At 36.5% G+C, this 18,096-nt stretch overlaps 1 protein-coding gene across 2 annotated transcripts in view; it reads left to right on the forward strand.

The window, feature by feature from the left end:
- THADA (THADA armadillo repeat containing) overlaps positions 1 to 18,096 on the forward strand; it is a 285,411-nt gene that overhangs the window by 28,739 nt on the left and 238,576 nt on the right. The window contains exons 17-22 of one of the 2 annotated variants that reach the window (XM_072937807.1): positions 1,677 to 1,890; positions 4,285 to 4,420; positions 4,689 to 4,825; positions 8,302 to 8,460; positions 10,013 to 10,170; positions 17,878 to 17,987. In XM_072937807.1, coding sequence (XP_072793908.1) covers positions 1,677 to 1,890; positions 4,285 to 4,420; positions 4,689 to 4,825; positions 8,302 to 8,460; positions 10,013 to 10,170; positions 17,878 to 17,987 — 914 coding nt within the window. The remainder of the gene's footprint in view (positions 1 to 1,676; positions 1,891 to 4,284; positions 4,421 to 4,688; positions 4,826 to 8,301; positions 8,461 to 10,012; positions 10,171 to 17,877; positions 17,988 to 18,096) is intronic. The other variant, XM_072937808.1, reaches the window with a different exon arrangement.

Here is an 18,096-nt window from a genome sequence, read left to right on the forward strand (position 1 = left end):
ATGCCTCGTTTCTAGCAAGTATTTTGAGAGTGTCTGGAGTGTGGAAAGGTATATTATGGCCCTATATGAAAGAAAGACCTGGTCCTCACATGAGTTGTGACGGGCCCTTAGCGGGCCTCTGTATCTCTAATTTTATAAACATGTGCTTGGTATATAGACACAAACTGTAGAATTCAGGAAACTTAGTAGCACGTATGGCTTCCTATAGGATTTTGGTGGTTACGTGTGTAATCTGGCTTGTGTATTAGTAAAGTGATCCTAGGAATAGACATACAGGATTTTAAAATATTAATTATATATTTTCAGAGTCTTTCTTTGGGTATACCCTATGTAATATATGAATTAATTTTTTAATATAGTTAACTTGAAAACATTTTTTGGCTGGCAGCCTAATCTCTTTAAGAACCTGTATATTCATATTTTTGGTGGCATATCTTTCCAATATATGACTTTACTCCTCACCTAGTCTGTTGCCCTTCTTCTCTGTGGAGTGACATATCCAGGGTCTTTATGTTCTGGTTGACCTGAGATGATGAAACAAAGATGCTGGTTTAGATTCCAGAGGCTATTTTGTTTCTTACAAATTGGTTGGTTAAGCAATTTAGAGACTTAACTGTCAATTACCAAAAATGGATTATATGCTTAATTGGTTCATTTGTTTGTTTGTTTATTTAAAGTCTCATAAAAGTTTATTATAAAAATACAATTGACAAGGAAATTTGATTGTTTCTAATATTTACTTATTGAGCTTTTGGCCACTACCTTTCAGTTTTTTAGGTCACAGAAAATTAAATGTATCAAATGGTAAAGAAATTGAGTAGAAATAAACTGATATTTTAATCTATTATTTGATATTGGAAGACATTATTAAATGTTAATGTACCTATGATCAAATTCAATTTAAGTTTATAATGATTTTTACCTTATATTAGGCAGTTAGGGAATAATCCTAGTAGAATCAATATTATTGAGCCACAAAACTGTGAGTTCCAGTGTGGGGAATGTGCCGCTTGTCAAGCACAGAGTTGGGACTAGGATCCATGTGTCCTGTCCTCAGTCTGGTGCCTTTCAATACATATTACAGTGAACTGTCCTCTGTTCTATCTTTTGTTCAGGCTATGTGAGTGGATGTTTAAATGTGACATGGGTGTGGAAGCTCTGATGCAGAATTTCTGAGGTTGATCTTGTCACTTTATTTTTCACACATACACATGGAGCTTTGCCAGAAACAGCCTGGCGAATTTGTGTTTTTATATGTATTTGTATTTTTCTCCATTGAACTAGCTGTATGGGCAGGGGGTGGGGAGAAGGGCAGGAACACAGTGCCCAGTAAAACAAACTTCGATATACAAAAGCAGTCTGGTCTATACAAAAATAATGAAGATGACCTGGCTTTGGTCATAGCAGAATTTGTACAGGAAAAAGTATACTTTTGCTGAGGAAAGAGGTACTGTAAAAAAAAAAAAAAGTTCTCAATATTGAATTTCCTAACTGAAATTGTTTTCAAGATCCTCATCCCTAGGACTGATCGATAAAAATCATCAATAATTACAATGAAAACTCCAATAGTTAATGTTCATATTGAGTTACAGTTTTGTGGCAAGCTCTGTTTTTAAATATGTTTTATTTCAAATTAATGTTTCAATGACAGTAACTGAGTCTGTGCTTTATTCTAGGATTCAGAAAAATTGCAAGGCTTATTCCAGGCTGCACTGGAGCTCAGCACCAGCACCAAACCATATGACTGTGTAACAGCTTCCTACCTGCTGAATTTCTTAATCTGGAAGAATGCTCTGCCGTCATCTCTGTCTCCCCACTTAAAAACTCAGCGGGTTGCGTGTGGAGATGGAGATAAGTCTGCTGCTGTGGTGGAAAATAACACATTAATGGGTTCGTATTGAGTAAATGACCTTTTGCTCTTATTTATCAAAACCAATATCTTGCTCTCACTATTCATATGGTTAGAATATTTAATGGTTAAACATTTACTTTGTGGTTTTACATTTAAGAGTTTACCAGCATAAAGTATGCCGTGAATTGCTCCTTTGCCACTAAATAGTTTACTCAGCTGTATTGTTTCTAAACAGGATTCACATTAAATAAGTAGATATGCAAATGTACATTAATAGAGCTTTTATTTAAATAAGACCTCTTTCTCTACCAAAAATGTACTTTTTTTTTCCCTGTAGAAATTTTACTATGGCTATAGCCAGATTTAGGGTCTGAGTTGGTTTAGATCTAATGATTTTAAACAGATATTTGTTGGGGATTCATGTACTTAATTTTATGCTAGTAAATCTTCATTTTGGAATTGCGCTAGAAACGAGGACGGGTAGGAATTTTTAATTAAACAAAGGAGAGGTCATATATAGAAAGAGAGTTAGTCTCTCCAGGATGGTGGGAAAAGCCATAAAAAAGAGAACTAAAATGGGAGAAAACTAGGAGGCCATGGATATAGTTCTAGTGAAAATGTGGTCATAGAGCTCGCGATGGAGAGATGACGTTGCCATGGGAAATGACACGTGCCCACCTTAGGTAATAGTTTCTTAGATATGACACTCAAAGCACAAGCAACAAAGAAAAAATAGATAAACTGGACTTATCAAAATTTGAAACTTTTGTGTGTCAAGGACACCATCAAGAAAGTGAAAAGACGACATGCGAAATGGGAAAAAGATTTGCAAATCCTTTAGCTGTCAAGGGACTTGGATCTAAAGTATATAAAAAACTTTTACAACTCACTAGTAAAAGGTCAAATTAATGAAAAATAACCAAATTAAAACATGGACAAAGAATCTGAATAGACATTTCTCCAAAAAAGATAAATATGAACAATAGCAGATGAAAAGATGCTCAACATCATTAGCTGTTCGGGAAATGCAAGTCAAAATCACAATGAGGAAGCACTACATCCTCAGTAGGATGGCTATAATGAAAAAAACAGATGATAACAAGTGTTGATGAGCATGTGGAGAATGTGGATCCCTCCTATACACTGTTGATGGGAATGTAAAATGGTCCGGCCCCTTTGGAAAACAATCTGGTGGTTTCTTGGAAGGTTACACATAGAATTATCGTATGACTGTGCAGTTCCACTCTTGGCCATTTTCTTAGTCAGCTCGGGCTGCTATAACAAGATACCATAGAGTGGGTGGCTTAAACAATAGGCTTTTATTTTTCAATTCTGGAAGCTGGGAAGATCAAGATTAAGGTGCTGACGGATTTGGTTCCTGATGAGAACTCTCCTCCTAGTTTGTAGACAACAGCCTTCTAGCTCTGTGCTCACACAGAGGAGAGAACAAGTTCTGGTCTCTGTTGAGGACAGTAATCCCATCACGGGGGTCCCCCCTCATGCCCTCAGCTAAACTTGATTACTTCCTAAAGATTCTACCTCTAAATACCATTGCATTGGAGGTTGGGGTTTCAACATGAATTTAGGGGGAGGGAAGGGGGACACAAACATTCTGTCCATAATGGGCATATACTTAAGAAAAATGAAAGCTATGTCCAAACAAAACTTGTGCATGAATATTCATAGCAGCATAAGTCATAATAACCAAGAAGTGGAAACACCTCACATGTCCCTCAGCTGATAAATGGATAAATAAAATGTGGTATATTCATACAATGGACTGTTACCAGCCATTAAAAGAAATGAAACATTAATACATGCTACAGTATGGATGAACGTTGAAAACATTAGACTAAAGTAAAGAAGACACAGATTGTATGATTCCGTTTATATGGTTTGTTCAGAATAGAAAATAAGTACGTGGTTGCCTAGGGCTGGGGAGGGTGAAGGTGCATGGAGGGGAGTGCCTGGGAATGGGTGAGAGTTTTTTGAGGGGTGAAGATGAAAATGTTCTAAAATTCACTGTGGTGATAATTGCACATAGCTGTGAATATCCTAAAAATCATTAACTTCTACACTTTAAATATATAAATTGTATGGTATATGAATTATATTTCAATAAAGCCATTATCTTTTTAAAAAACTTTCCAAATAGTACATGGGCCTGGGATCTGATAACCCTGATGGAGGATGTCTAGAAGGAATGGTCCAGAGTGAATGCTGTCAATGGATCCAGGAAGTTAGGAGAAGACACAGTTCTCCCTTAACTGGAGACGGATAACAGGCTAGATAACCTTGAAACTTCCCTTTTTCCATTCAAAACCTCTAGTGTAAAGTACAATTGAGTTGGTGTTTTCATGGAAACTGTTCTGTTCCCAAATTTATATGTTTCTAAACTGGCAATATTTTGACGTTTTGTTTGCTTTTTCTAGTTATCAAATGCTTGTTGGAAAATCTTGAAGAAGAAATCTCTCAGGCTGAAAATTCTTTGCTTCAGGCAGCAGCATCATTTCCAATGTACGGGCGAGTCCACTGCATAACAGGAGCTTTGCGGAAGCTATCTCTAAAGTAAGTATCCACAGCGCCTCCTCAGTACACACTTCTGAGCTTTAAACTTATTGAAATGTGTCCTAGGAAAGCAACATATTGCCTTAAAGATAATTAATAATTAGATTTTAAAAAGTCCATGTATACATTTATTTTAATGTCTTCAGTATTTCATAGATTGCACAGTTTTGAAACCAAATTCTTTTGACTCCTTTTATCTGTTAATTTGCATTTTAAAAATATAATTTTTTTCTTTGTAGTATAAATTACCCTAACATCTTTGTTGTAGCAGCCTGCAGCTGGTCAGTGAGTGGAGACCTGTGGTGGAGAAGCTCATTGTGATGTCCTACAGACTTTCCGCCGTGGTGTCTCCAGTGATTCAGAGTTCTTCCCCGGAAGGCCTCATCCCAATGGACACTGATGCAGGTCAGTAAGCGAAAAAAGACAGAACTATTATATTTTTTTCCCTACTCATTTCTTTGGAGAGCAACAGAGGCTAAACAGGGGAAAAAGACATTATTATGATGATTAATGAGATTTCTGCCTTTTTAGCAATGTTTTTAACTATTGAAAAATAACCAAAATAAATAAATAACCAAGTGAAGAGCAACGTACTTCCTCCTTTGGGGTAAATTGGGTTTTATAATGTGGTAATTTCAGAGCACAACCTGCCAGATAATTGCTGAGACAAGGGGAGAGGACAATACGAATTAGAGAGGTAACAGTTGATGGAGTTCAGTCAGAGCAGGCAACTTGTTAGAATAGAGGAATAGAGGAAGACCATTTGACATGCAAAGACCATTTAATTTAAAAAAATGGAGGAGGTACTCAAAATGTCCAAAACTGAACTCATGAACTTTCATCTGTCTTTTCCTTCCCAACCCCTGTGTCTTTGGAAATGGCCCTACCAGACATCTATTTATGCAAGTCAGGAGTCTAGGGCTACTTGACATCCCCTTTGCTCCATATGTCTATCTTGTCTCCACATTCTCTCAGTGGTACCCCTCAAATAGCTCTCAAATCTCTCTTCCTTTTATCTGCATCTTCTTACCTTACTCCAGACTCTTATCCTCTCTTGTTTGGACTACTCTAGTTTCCGCACATCTCCTCTTATCTCCTTCCATTTCCTTTTTACTACATCCAGAGTAATCTGTTTTAATCATTTAATTCATCATGTTACACACAGTCTTGACTTAACCCTTGTGCTCTGCCCACCCTCCCTGCTCCCTTTTATTTAAAATACTTTAGTGATCTTAGACCAGGTTCTGTAATAGCTTCACCCCTGCAACCTTGCCAGTCTTGTCTCTTAGCACTCTCCCCTTCCAACAGATTTCTATTTCATGGAGTTGTTGCAGTTTAACAGGGATCTTGTCTATGTTTTCCACCTCTGTGCCTTGCAGAAGTAGGTACACAGTAAATAGTTGTTATAATGAATAAATCAATGAATGAACAATTTCTGAAAGTATAGGAACTAAATTCAGTGCCTAGGATGCCCTAGGTGGCATATGTATATGGCAGTCCCCCCTTATCTGAGAGGAATTTGTTCCAAGACCACCAGTGGATGCCTGTGAGTGTGGATAGTACCAAACCCTGTACAAACTGTTTTTTCCTATACATACATACCTGTGATAAAGTTTAATTTATAAATTAGGTACAATAAGAGATGAACAACCGTGATCAATAATAAAATAGAACAATTATTATAAGATACTGTAATAAAAGTTCTGTGAACGTGGCCTCTCTCTGTTCTCTCAAAATATCTTGCTGTATTGTGCTCACCCTTCTTTTTGTGATGATGTGAAACGATGAAATGCCTGCATGAGAGGGTGAAGTTGAGGTGAGTGACGTAGGCATTGTGACGCAGTGTTAGGCTGCTGTTGACCTCCTGGAGATACGTCAGAAGGATTATCTGCATCAGGTGATCCTGAATCTTCAAGCCGATAGTTGGATGTTAGCTGCAGACTATGATGTTGGCGAGCCCCGGTGGGATGGAGAGGGGTAATGGGAAATTTCATCACGCTATTCAGAACACCACACAGTTTAAAACTTATGGATTGTTTATTTCTAGAATTTTCCTTTTAGTAGTTCAGACCGTGGTTGACTGAGGGTAACTAAAACTGTAGATAAGGGGGGGATTACTGTACCTGTACTGCAACAGACTGGAAGGAAATGACTGTTAAAGGTGTATATATTAACTTGAGTGTTCCTCTGAACACGCTGAAAATCATAAAGTAAATTTGCATTTGGTGTTGAAATAAAGTTGGTGAATGCATTTTGGAGCAGAAATGAGAGGATTATCTTAAAAAACAAACTGAGTATATCATAAACACACAGTGCATCATACAGTATAATACTTTGTGCTGATAATTAAAGTAACCTAGAGTTGTGTAGTTGCATAGAAAATGTTACATTTTGTTCTTTACTAAAAATGAGTTAGAAGGTTGGTGATGATTCATGATACCAAGACACAGTTATTTATTTATTTTGGCTGATAATTTAAATGCAAAAATTTGTTGGTTTAGTTTTCCTACTTAAACAGTGCATGGGAATAAAGAACATCCAGTCATATAGCTAATATCTGGATCAGGCAAGTACCAGTATATTCTGATGGGAAATCTTGAGTGTTTGTCAGCAATTGTGGGTAGGGCCATCAGAGTATGCTAAAATTCTGTTCCTTAGTTAAAAATTTAAAATATCTGTTGGTCTCAGAAATTGCTTATGTCCCACTGACTTTTCCTTAATTTTGCCTTTTGTTTTTCCTCTGACTGTCTCCATTTTTCTTGTATCTTTCCCATGTTATCTGCCATGCATTCTGAATTCTTTGAAAAAAGTCTCCCCTGAAAGCCACAGAAATGAATGGGTGGCTTAACCCTTGTGCTTTGCCCACCCTCCCTGCTCCCTTTTATTTAAAATACTTTAGTGATCTTAAAATTTTATTCTGATCATCCCTTTTTTTCTTAGTCTTTCTGTGATTTCCATTTGGGCTGGTGTTACTTTTTCACAGCTGTCAAAATCTGTTTTTGGCAAAATTTCATGGAAGCCACAAGTGAGCATAAGATGTTACTTTAATTATGATAGCAGTTTGGGTCTTTGTAATTCCCATAGTACCTAAAATGTAAGTGTATATAATAGGTATACTGTAAATACTCATTCTTTGACTTTTTAATTGGTTTCAGGTGATTACCTAGTGTTGTTTTTTTCTTTAAAACGCTGAGCCTGGCTAGCTCTTTATTACCTAGTCATCCATAAATTCCTTCAGCCCATGTTACTGCACCTCTGCCATGAGCCAGTTTCTGTTCTGGGCACTGGCAGCTCAGCAGTGGAGAAAGCATTGCGTTCATGGAGTTTACATTTCCTAATCCAGTGAGTGCTTAAGGAATAAAAATGAAGCTGAATATAATACTAGGACTATAAATCATACTTAGAAAGCAGTATATTATATAATATACTGCATTTCAAAGAAGGAGTCTTCATGATACTCCTGGGCTTGTAAAAGGTTGTTTCTGTTGGTGGTGGGGTTTCTTACCCGTTAACACAAAATGCATCGAAGTTTATTGCTCTTCCTTCATCCAGTTGTGCACTGTATTTGAGATTCTTTGACAATGTTAAGAAAAGTAGCATAAATAAGATGGCAGCCTTTGTCCTGTGTATAGTTTCTGTTGTGTTTTTTTCTCCTATCTTCACCCTGTTGAAGATATATGTTATATTTTAAAAGTACACTCAAGTGTCATGGGAAGATTTTACGTAAATAATTTTCATAGCATCCACTTTGTGAGTTCCTTCTAATAGCACTAATTATCAGGTATTGAAAGTTACAAACTCTTTGAGGGCAAATACCCCCAAGGGAAATCTGCGTGTGATATGGGACTGGGGCTTTAGGTACTCTCATCTCTCTCCCTCAGAGTCAGCAAGCCGCTTACAGACGATTCTGAATGAGATTCAGCCACGAGATACTAATGATTATTTCAATCAAGCCAAAATATTGAAAGAATGTGATAGCTTTGATTTGGAGGACTTGAATGCCAGTATGCCAAGTATTGATGCTTCCACAGAAATCAAAGGTAGCATATATAAAATTTATATTGTAATCAGTGTTTAAATGACAAGTACAATGTGAAAAATGCCCTTTTTTTTGTAGTGAATCAGGGGCTGCATATGTGTGCAGGACATTTCTAGAAAATAAAGTCTTTTTTGAGCTTATAAATAATTTATTTTGGGGAATGAGTTTGACTTTTACCAGAAGATGGTATGGCCCAGTGCAGTATATAAGATGCTACAACAAAAAGCCTTTGAGGGGAGAGTGTATAGCTCAGTGGTAGAATGTGTGCCTAACATGTGCAAGATCCTGGGTTCAATCCCCAGTACCTCCATCAAAAATAAATAAATAAACCTAATTATCTCCCCCCTCAAAAAAAAAAAACCCAAAAAACACACATTGAAAAAAAGAAAAGCCTTTGAGTGCTGAAACCTGTCTTGCCAGCCAGGTGATGCAGGAGCAGTGATGCACAGTGAACTTGGGTCTGGGCAGCAGTCTGCTTCTCCCAGCAGTATGGTTCTGTGCTGTGTGGGCCCTCTTAGCCAGGCAGGCAGCTTTTTAAAGGAAACAAACTTTATGATTCAATGAAATGTGAGCTGCTCTGTTGTGCCAAGCCTCCAGAATTCGAATTCTTCCTGCTCATTTGCTCACTAGTTATTTTATAATTTTCTATAATGATGTGAAAAATCATCAGAAGCAGTGATAGCTTATTGATTTATAACAAATTCAACAGTCTCCACTAGATGGGGATATTGTCTTGTAAAAATTTCTCTGTGATTTTTTTAATTACACAAAATAACATAAATGTATGCTTGTTATAATAGTTTCAAACAATACAGAGATAAATATGAATTAAAAACAAATTAATTTTGTTTTATTTTCTTATTTCCTCCCCAATCCCATGGCTTCCCTTTTTAGTGTACATTGTTTTGGACTTATTTTATGTACTTAAGTGTACGCACATTTATCCTTTGAGTGTAGTGGGCTCTTAAAAGACTAAGATTGTTTTATTAACTTGCCTTTTAAATTTAAGAGTTTGTTTTGGATTTTTTTTTAATGTCAGGACTAAAATATTCCTAAAGCTAGAAAAAGAGAGTAAGAATTATTATAGCTATTGACCATGGAATTTAAATATATTTTGAAAGAGAAGTTGTATTTTCCTTTGATTCTGAAGGTCCTGTTCTACTCCTTTACTCATATAGAGCCACCCTCACCAAAACAAATAATGAAATATATTTATTATAATCATATTGTATGAATAACGGAAAGGCAGAGAGAGTTTGTTTCATTAGTTTACTAAGATTAGACTTTAGTTTTAGAATAGTATTGTATTTTATTTTGAAATTTACTTTACAAAGAGTATATTAAAAAAAATACTTAGCGTGATTCCTACTCATAGCACATGCTCAACAAATGTTACTGATTTTCTCCTGAATATTCCTGAATAAATATAGCACATGACAGATTGGTTTGTTCAAGCAGATTATTCTTGGGGAAATTATGAATAAGCTGGTTCTAAGAAACCTGGGTTATGAGTAATCAAGTGTCTAGTGTTGCAATAGATTTTTTTTTTTAAGGTAAAGAAGGAAAAACATGTGATGTAACTGCTCAGATGGTGCTGGTATGTTGTTGGAGAAGCATGAAGGAAGTCGCTTTGCTCTTAGGCTCACTGTGCCAGCTTCTGCCCATGCAGCCTGTGCCAGGACCTTCTGATGGATTATTGACAGTGGAGCAGGTAGGGTAGATGTTTACTCTGCCTGGTATAATTTCTGGTCAAAGCAAAAATCACAAACTTTTATTTATAACCCAACTTAAAAATTTTTTTTAAAAAAACATTTTTCTTGAATGAAATGTTACAGATGTCAGCTAAAGAAAGTTCATTAAATTGTAGAAATTAGACCTTGCAATACATTTCAAAAGTGTGGCATTTTTAGAACTATTTTTAATTTTTCTAAGTTATATAAATAATGTTAGAATTTTACCTTACTTTTAACTGCAGTGTTGTTTCAACTTTTATTTCTCCATTTAACATGCACAAATTTAAAATGCAAAAATACATAAAACTGTCTACTTAGTAAAACTCAACAAGCCTCTTAAAATTTGCAAAAAAAAAAAAGTAGTATATTGGTTGATTATGGATCTCATGTTTCCATCCACATTGATGATAAAGTCGTAGTTACTTTGGTTTTTTTTGGCTGACTTTTATTTTAAGACCACAAAGCTAGTTCACCATCTGGGACTGTTCAAGTGACTTGAGTGCAGTGTTTACAAGAAATTAGCTTACCACAAGCATTTCATTTGGAAATATTTTAGATTTATTAGATTTCTGTTTTTAATTGATCCATCCTTCCTTTCCATATGGTTTTAACAAATCTATTTTCCCACCATTTTCCAGGAAAGATATATGACATGTACTTTCATTTTTAACCTTTTTCAAATAAAGGTAATTTCTCCCATAGGGTGTTACAGCATTTAAGAACAAAACAAATATTGTAGTTTGGTAATGCTGATTATTTCTGTAACAACCACATGACTAGTTCCATGGAAATAATGCGAATATTTTTATTCTCACACTCTCTGTGGCTGATGTGCTTACATCTGGTTAACAGCTGGGTTTGTGATGTTGCAAGGCTCTGAGATGGAGAACAGCAAGGGGAACAGGCCGCTGCCGGCATCATTATGTTCCTTATTCTCTTCCAAATCAAATAGGCGTTAGTGTCCTAGAGTTCCTTGCAGTCATTGCTGGTGACTGGCTAGAGTGCCAATGCCAACATCTTTGCTGAGGAATCCAGCTATGATTAATGATGACTTCACTGATGTTCACCTTCTTACTAAGAAGTAAACATGTGCTGGAGCCCCTTGACTTCTCAACTTTTCAAGGAGAAATTAAAACATCTAGTTTCGGGGGTTTGTTGGCTAATGTTTTTTTTTAAAAAAAACAAGGGAAACATACTTTGCTTTTACTGTAACTGAGAAAGACCTGAAAGCTTCCTGTGAAAATCATTCTGCCCTGACACCTTTTATACAACACTCAGATCTTACGAAGTTATGTGGGATGTCCATGTGAAAACTGGGAATGTTTTTTAAAACTGGAAATTAATATAAAAGAGATGTTTGTAAAAACAACAACAATAACAAAGAGAGGCCCCTATAAACCAAAAAACTTATCTAATGACTGTTTTCTTAAATAAGAAATAGATTCCTTTCTGTAAGATACCTGTTTCCATTCTAATGCAGTCCAGTCATTTCTCCATGTCGCCATGCACATGGTGAGAAGAAATTAGTGACTGAATGAGTGACCAGGAGTGTATGTGATAGCACTGTTCTGACATTGAAACCCTGTGCTCTGTGGAAAACTTTAGTCTTGATCATGCTGAATTTTACTGAAAAAAAAAAAAAAGCCCCAGTTTAGGAGCATTTAGTCAATGAAAATCTAAATTCATCAAGAAATTAGTATTATTCGTATTACTAGAGGATTCCTACTTTTAAACATAAAATTTTGCTCCATGAAATTTCTTTAAAAACACCCCCATATACTTAGTACTTTTAAGAGTTAAAAAGAGAAAGGACAGAGAAGAATGTAATTTACACTGTAGTGGCTGGGCCATGCCTAAGGTCTGCCTTCCTTCCAAGGGCATAGTGGCCCTGGCATCGCTAGATCTTCTGTGCCCTTAGTGGCAAAGCTGCCAATTTGAGAGTCAACACTGTAGGTGAATGTGACAACAGAAGACCAGCAGAGACAGAGGCAGTGAACTGACTTGCAGGCAGTGCTCCCTGTTGTGGAGGAGAATTTGGACCTTGGATTTCTTACTCCCAGGAGTCATAACTGTGATCTGTTTTTCCCTTGATGGATGAAGGAAGTTGTTCTATACAGTTTGAAATTTGAGGTCTTGAATGTAGACAGCAGGGAGGATTTCTTTTGGAACTCAGTTCCTTAAAGCCCATCCTGAGTTTGTAACAGGTCAGCAGGTAGTGAGACTACGATTTAGGGGGTTTTGCTGCTGTCCAAGGAGCAGAGCTGGTGCTTGTTTATGATTCTGAGTATTCAGTGCTATGTTCACAAGCTCTTAGAGCTGGAAGGGCCACAGAGGTGATTTTATCCAGCTCCTCTGCACAAGGGGAAACTGCAGCCCTTGGATGTTACCTGGTTTTCCCAAGATCACAAAGCTGGTTTGTGGCCGCTCTCGGACAGGAACCCAATTCTTCTGCCTCCCAGCCTGTGTTCTGACACAACACAGTGCTGCCTTTGTTCTGAACTGCTCATTTAATTTTTCTCGAACTTCTTAAAATTTAATTTTCCCTACTTCCCATAGCCAACCAGCTTTTTGCAAGCAATAGTACAGTAAGGCAACTTGCTACTGAACTTTTTAGCAAACGATCCATTTTCCCTAGATGACTCCTTGTGAAGCAGTGTGTCCTCCACGACTTCACCAAGAGGAAAATGTGTTCATTCAGAGGCACGTCTGACTTTTCCTCCTGCGCTGTAATCACATAATGAAAGGTTCTTTCATGGTGTCCCTGTACAGGAGGCAGAGATAAAACCAGCTTTGAGGGATGTAAGTCGAGAATCTTAAAGGGAGAGCAGTGCGTGCAACCTTATCTCACAGCTTTCTGACTGCTGTGTGTCTGGGTTTCAAGCTGGATGTTTTGCTGATGTAGAGCTTTTGCTTGATACATTGTTGGTCCTCCTTCCATGGGATATCGGATACCCAGTACCTACTGATTTTTTTGAACAACTTCCTTTACCTGGACTATCAGTTCATATGTTTATGTATTTTCCCTAATATTCCTAAAAAGAAGCTTTTGGATAGATTTTTTTTTTTCAGATCTGCTTTCCCCTTCCTAGTAATTATTGCCACAGAAATCACATGAATAAAAATAATTATCAACAATTAGAAATCAGCAATTTTTTTTAAACTCCTACTTTAGATTCTGTTGTAATTTTCATGATGTATGTGGCTAACTGGGTTTACACATTCCCTCAGTACCTTTTGTTGCTGTTTTAGATTTTTGTTAATGGACTGTAAATGGGATGTATGATTATTAGCATGCATAAGTCTTAAAAGAAATTGTCTTTTGTATTTACCAAAGTTTATTTTTTAGAAATTGTGAATAAGTATTCATTGAATTGTGCTGAATGCAGGTTAGCACTTTAAGCTGTAAAATGAACTTGAGCATATAATCACATCATTTTGTCAGCTGTTTGTTGACTGCTTTACTACAAGGGTGTTCTGGGAACATTAAGAAATACAACATGTGGTTCTCTGACCTCAAAGGGTTTAGAAATATAATAGAGCATACAAGACAGAAATTCATTTTAAAAAGTCAGACTAAAGGGCAGTTGTTAAAATGGCACATGGTTAAGAATTTGCCAGAAAGCAAAGAATAAACATTCTGGTAGGAAGATGTCTGAATACCAGAAAACCATTGCCTTTGTTATCATTATGTAGGAGGACAGTGTTTGGGCTTTGAAGAAATCCCAAGTGTTAGTAAGAAATCACTGTAGTAGAGAATGTCCAGTTTAAAACATTAATTATCTTACTGTAGTGTACACTTTTATAAACTATTCCATTTAACCGAAATGGAATTAGAATCTCCTGTTGACATTCCCAAGGTTATAAAAAGTGGCTGTGTCTTAAAGTAAAATTTAAGGTTTAGGGATTAAGTCTTACTACTAGGTGACACAAAATAAAAACAAGAGTTGACAGTTAGCAATATTGATTGCTACTCTCTGCCAGGTACTCTGCTAGATGCTTAGATGCATCATCCCATTTATTTCTGAGAATAATCTGTGAAGTACGTTCTAGTTTTATCCCCATTTCACAGATGAAGGAACTCTGTTGCTTTATCAGCCTGTATTCGTAAGGAGCCTGAGTAGTTCCTGAACACAGCCCTCTTGGCTTCGAATTCCCTGATTTTAACCAGTACGCATGCTCTTTGTAGAAGTGTCTGACCTATATACTTCAGTCTTTTTGGCCTTTCTAATTTATGGTGAAGGGAATTGGCTTTGATTTTTATACTGTATTTCTCTTTAGTATATAGATAAAGGATAAATTAAAAAATGTATTTACATTGGCCCTTTGTGGATTTTATATTCTAGATGAGCACTTAGCTCCTCTATTTAGTCTGCTGGTGAATTATAGATGCCTGGAGATGGCATGTAGCTGTCCTTCCCTGTGGAAATTTACACCCTGTAAATCCATAAAACATGCTAATTTGCCTATAGACTTAGGTTTTATGAAAAGTTAGAGCAAGGCTATGCTAAACTTAAAGAGACAGTGACCAGAATTTAATTTTAAAAATAGAAATCAGTGCTTTTTTTGGTTCTTTTTTGTACCTTAATTCCCTTTCAAAAATTCTGAGGTATATATTACTTATTAAGAAAATATTTTGTGAAGACATCATGCATATTAAAAGAAAAGTTTTTGTGAACTTTGAATAGGAATTTAGTGGTATCTAATAGATTGAAAGGCAATTAAGTTGAATTTTCAGAGGACTTTTTATTTTTTAAGTTAAATTTAAACATTCTACTTGTTCTACTCTTGTCATAAGTTTCTACAGCATTAAGTATGTTCCTTGTAGTCTGATCATCCAAGAGGAGTGTATCAGCATGGCCTCTTTTCCCGGTCCATCTGCTCATGGACCGCATTGCCCCTGCTGTCTCTTCCCCCCCGTTGTGATAGGGTACCTCCCTACCTTGCAGCCCTGTCTTCTGCTGCCTTCTGGTATGATACCTCGAGGCCGTTCAGCCAGGTCTACTATCACTCTCATGTATAGTCTTTTTTCATTCACATAAAAAGACCCAGTAGCATGTCAGACAGGTATCAGGTACTTAATAAGTGTTTGTTTGCTCACTCTAGTATCCTAGCTTCTTCTTATGTTAATTATCCGTTTCCATATTGGTTCACCCAAGTATATCCTGTTTAAGGTCTGGTCATGAAGCTTTTTCTAATAATTTATTTCAAGGCAAAAAGATGTTTCATTTCTTAACACTGTTAAGCTTCTAATGGGGACCATCCAGCTTATTGGTTTTCTCTGAACTGAAAGCCTTCTAAGGACAGGCACCTTGTTTTGTTCTTCTGGGTCTACCCAGAGCTAAGCTGCTAAGCACTTGGCAGGGTGCTCAAGAAGTACTTACTGTCTGATTAACAGAAATTTTTACCCTCTTCAAAGGGAGAAGTTCATAATAAGCCTGGGTATTAACATGGGTGAGTTTGTTGGGAAATTAAGTGGAAAAGGAAACGAGGAAAAACTCTCTCTCACTTGTGCCCTTAGAACCTCATTCTGTTTTATGAGGCCAAGATTACCTAGGGTTGAAGTCTACCCTTGAGACGAGAGACCACCCACTGGTCATGCTTCTGAGGTCTTTGATTTTATTATATGTTTTTGATTTAAGCCCCTTTGAAGAGTGTTAAGATAAAGGAAGCAACGCAAATCTGATCTTTGCTTAAGAATTAAATTGTGAACCGCTGTAAGTCCACAGAAAAGCACTTTACCAGTAACATTTACATTTTCCTGAAGTATGTTTTAGTATCTGTAACGTTTAAAAAAAATAAGGATATTAGACCCCGTCTCTGTGGCTTCCTGTTTTTATTCTTTCTAGCTTAAAATACCTTTTTTAGAAATCTTCTTTTATTTCTCTAGTAATAGAAATGATGGTCATAACAAATTAGTTAAGTGGTGTTTCTTCTTTCTGTTTTGTAGGGTTATTGAGCGTCAGGTCTGTCTTGGGGGTTAAAGTCAGATTTAGGGTGTGATAATTCTGTTCAAAATATACTCTGAAATTACATATTGAAGGTAGAATAATAAGGCTTACCCTGACTGACTTTTGACAACTAGTATGTGGCCTATAAAAGGTATTAAAATTTAGGGGTGTCATCAGATCTTCACCTGAAAACTTTAGCTGAAGAACATGACATGTCACTCTTTGGGGATATTGAAGTGTTAGCATTTTAAAACTTCTGTTATTTACTCCATTTTTGATTTTTTCTTGATCTCATATCTGATTCGTATTTCTTTAAATGTTATCACTCATCTTAGTATAATTGTATAAACTTTGAGTTTAGAGTATGTCTTTACCTTTTCTGTATTTGGAAACCTAGACAGAGCTTACACTGAACTGAATTGGTTTATAAGTTACGGGCCTCTTCTGAGCTTTTAGATTTATTAACTCCTTTTAACACACAGTCTGTGAGGTAAGTGCTATTATTATTCCCAGTTTATAGACGAGGAAACTGAGACAGTTGCCTGTGGTCACATATTTAACTGCTCTTTCTACTGTATATCATCTCTAGTGTGTGCTGAAATATTAGTCACTGTGCTGAAGTGGAAACTTTCTAGATAAGCATATCTGAGCTATCTTGGGTTAGCTTGCTTTTTCATCATTCTGTGATCCCTGGGGAGACCTGGATCAAGAGATCAAGAGAGAGCCAGTTGTAGCTTTGGTCCTGAGTTTTATACAAAATCTGAATTTTCTAAAGCTTATCAGCCACCAGATTTTAATGGTATAAAAATACATTCATCCCAACCAATTTAACAGGTAATGCTGTACAAAACCTCATCAACAGCTAATTGTTAGTCATGTCTTCTTTAAGATACACTGTCATATTTTATATTTGTTTAAACTTGCATGGAGAAAGGCAGCATGTAAGAGAGCGTTTGGGTAGCGTTCTGGAAAGTTCCATGGTTCTGACTCAGAGTGGAAGCCTGTCCATTTTCAGGAGGCCCTTTGCACTAAATCTTGCATGGCCAATAACATTTGTGTATCTCTAAAAGGTAATTATCAGAAGTATTGTTTAATGGGTTGGAGCTTCAGTTTGGGAAAGTGAAAAAATTCTGTAGATGGATGATGGTCACACAACAGAGTGAATATATTGAATACCACTCAACTGTACACCTAAAAATGGTTAAAGTGATAAATTTTATGTTATGTGTATTTCAACTACAACAGAAAAAAAATTTTTGAAGAGAAAAAAAGGTAATGATTTCACCTGGGCCTAAGTGTGTGAGGGTTGTCACCGTGTGTGATTTGCTCTTGGTGCTGGATGGTACAAGCTAACAGAGTGATCACAGTGAGGTTCATGAGGCTGGTGTAGGGAGGGCAGTTCAAGGGTGGCAGTCAACCCTGGCCAGCTCTGGAGCCAGGTTGCCTGGGTTTATGTACTGGGTCTACCACTTACTTGCTGTGTGATCTTGAATAAGTTACTTGGCCTTTCTGGGTCTCATTCCCCCTCCCCCATTTAAAAAAGATAATAATAACACTTATTTCATGCAATTATTGGAATTAATTGTGAATTATAAAAATGCTTAAAATACTGCCTGTCACATAGTAGGTGCTAAATGGATGGGCATCTAGACCTGAGTTCTAAATGATGTTACTAACATAAATACATCTGTCAATGTCAGCATAAATTGAATATTTATTTTCGATTTTGTTTTGAAGGTAAAAGAAATAGGAGCTTACTTTAAACAACACCTTCTACAGTCCAGGCACAGAGGAGCATTTGAACTGGCTTATACTGGCTTTGTGAAACTCACTGAAATACTTAACAGGTAAAAGAAAGCAAATATCATTTTGTGTACATTTTAAAAAGACTAAATGTACAAACCACGTGCTCCAAGTAGAATTCAGTTGTGTCTTTTGATGTTTAAAAGAATATGA

Source organism: Vicugna pacos, chromosome 15 (genome assembly GCF_048564905.1).
Source record: "Vicugna pacos chromosome 15, VicPac4, whole genome shotgun sequence".
NCBI lineage: Eukaryota > Metazoa > Chordata > Mammalia > Artiodactyla > Camelidae > Vicugna > Vicugna pacos.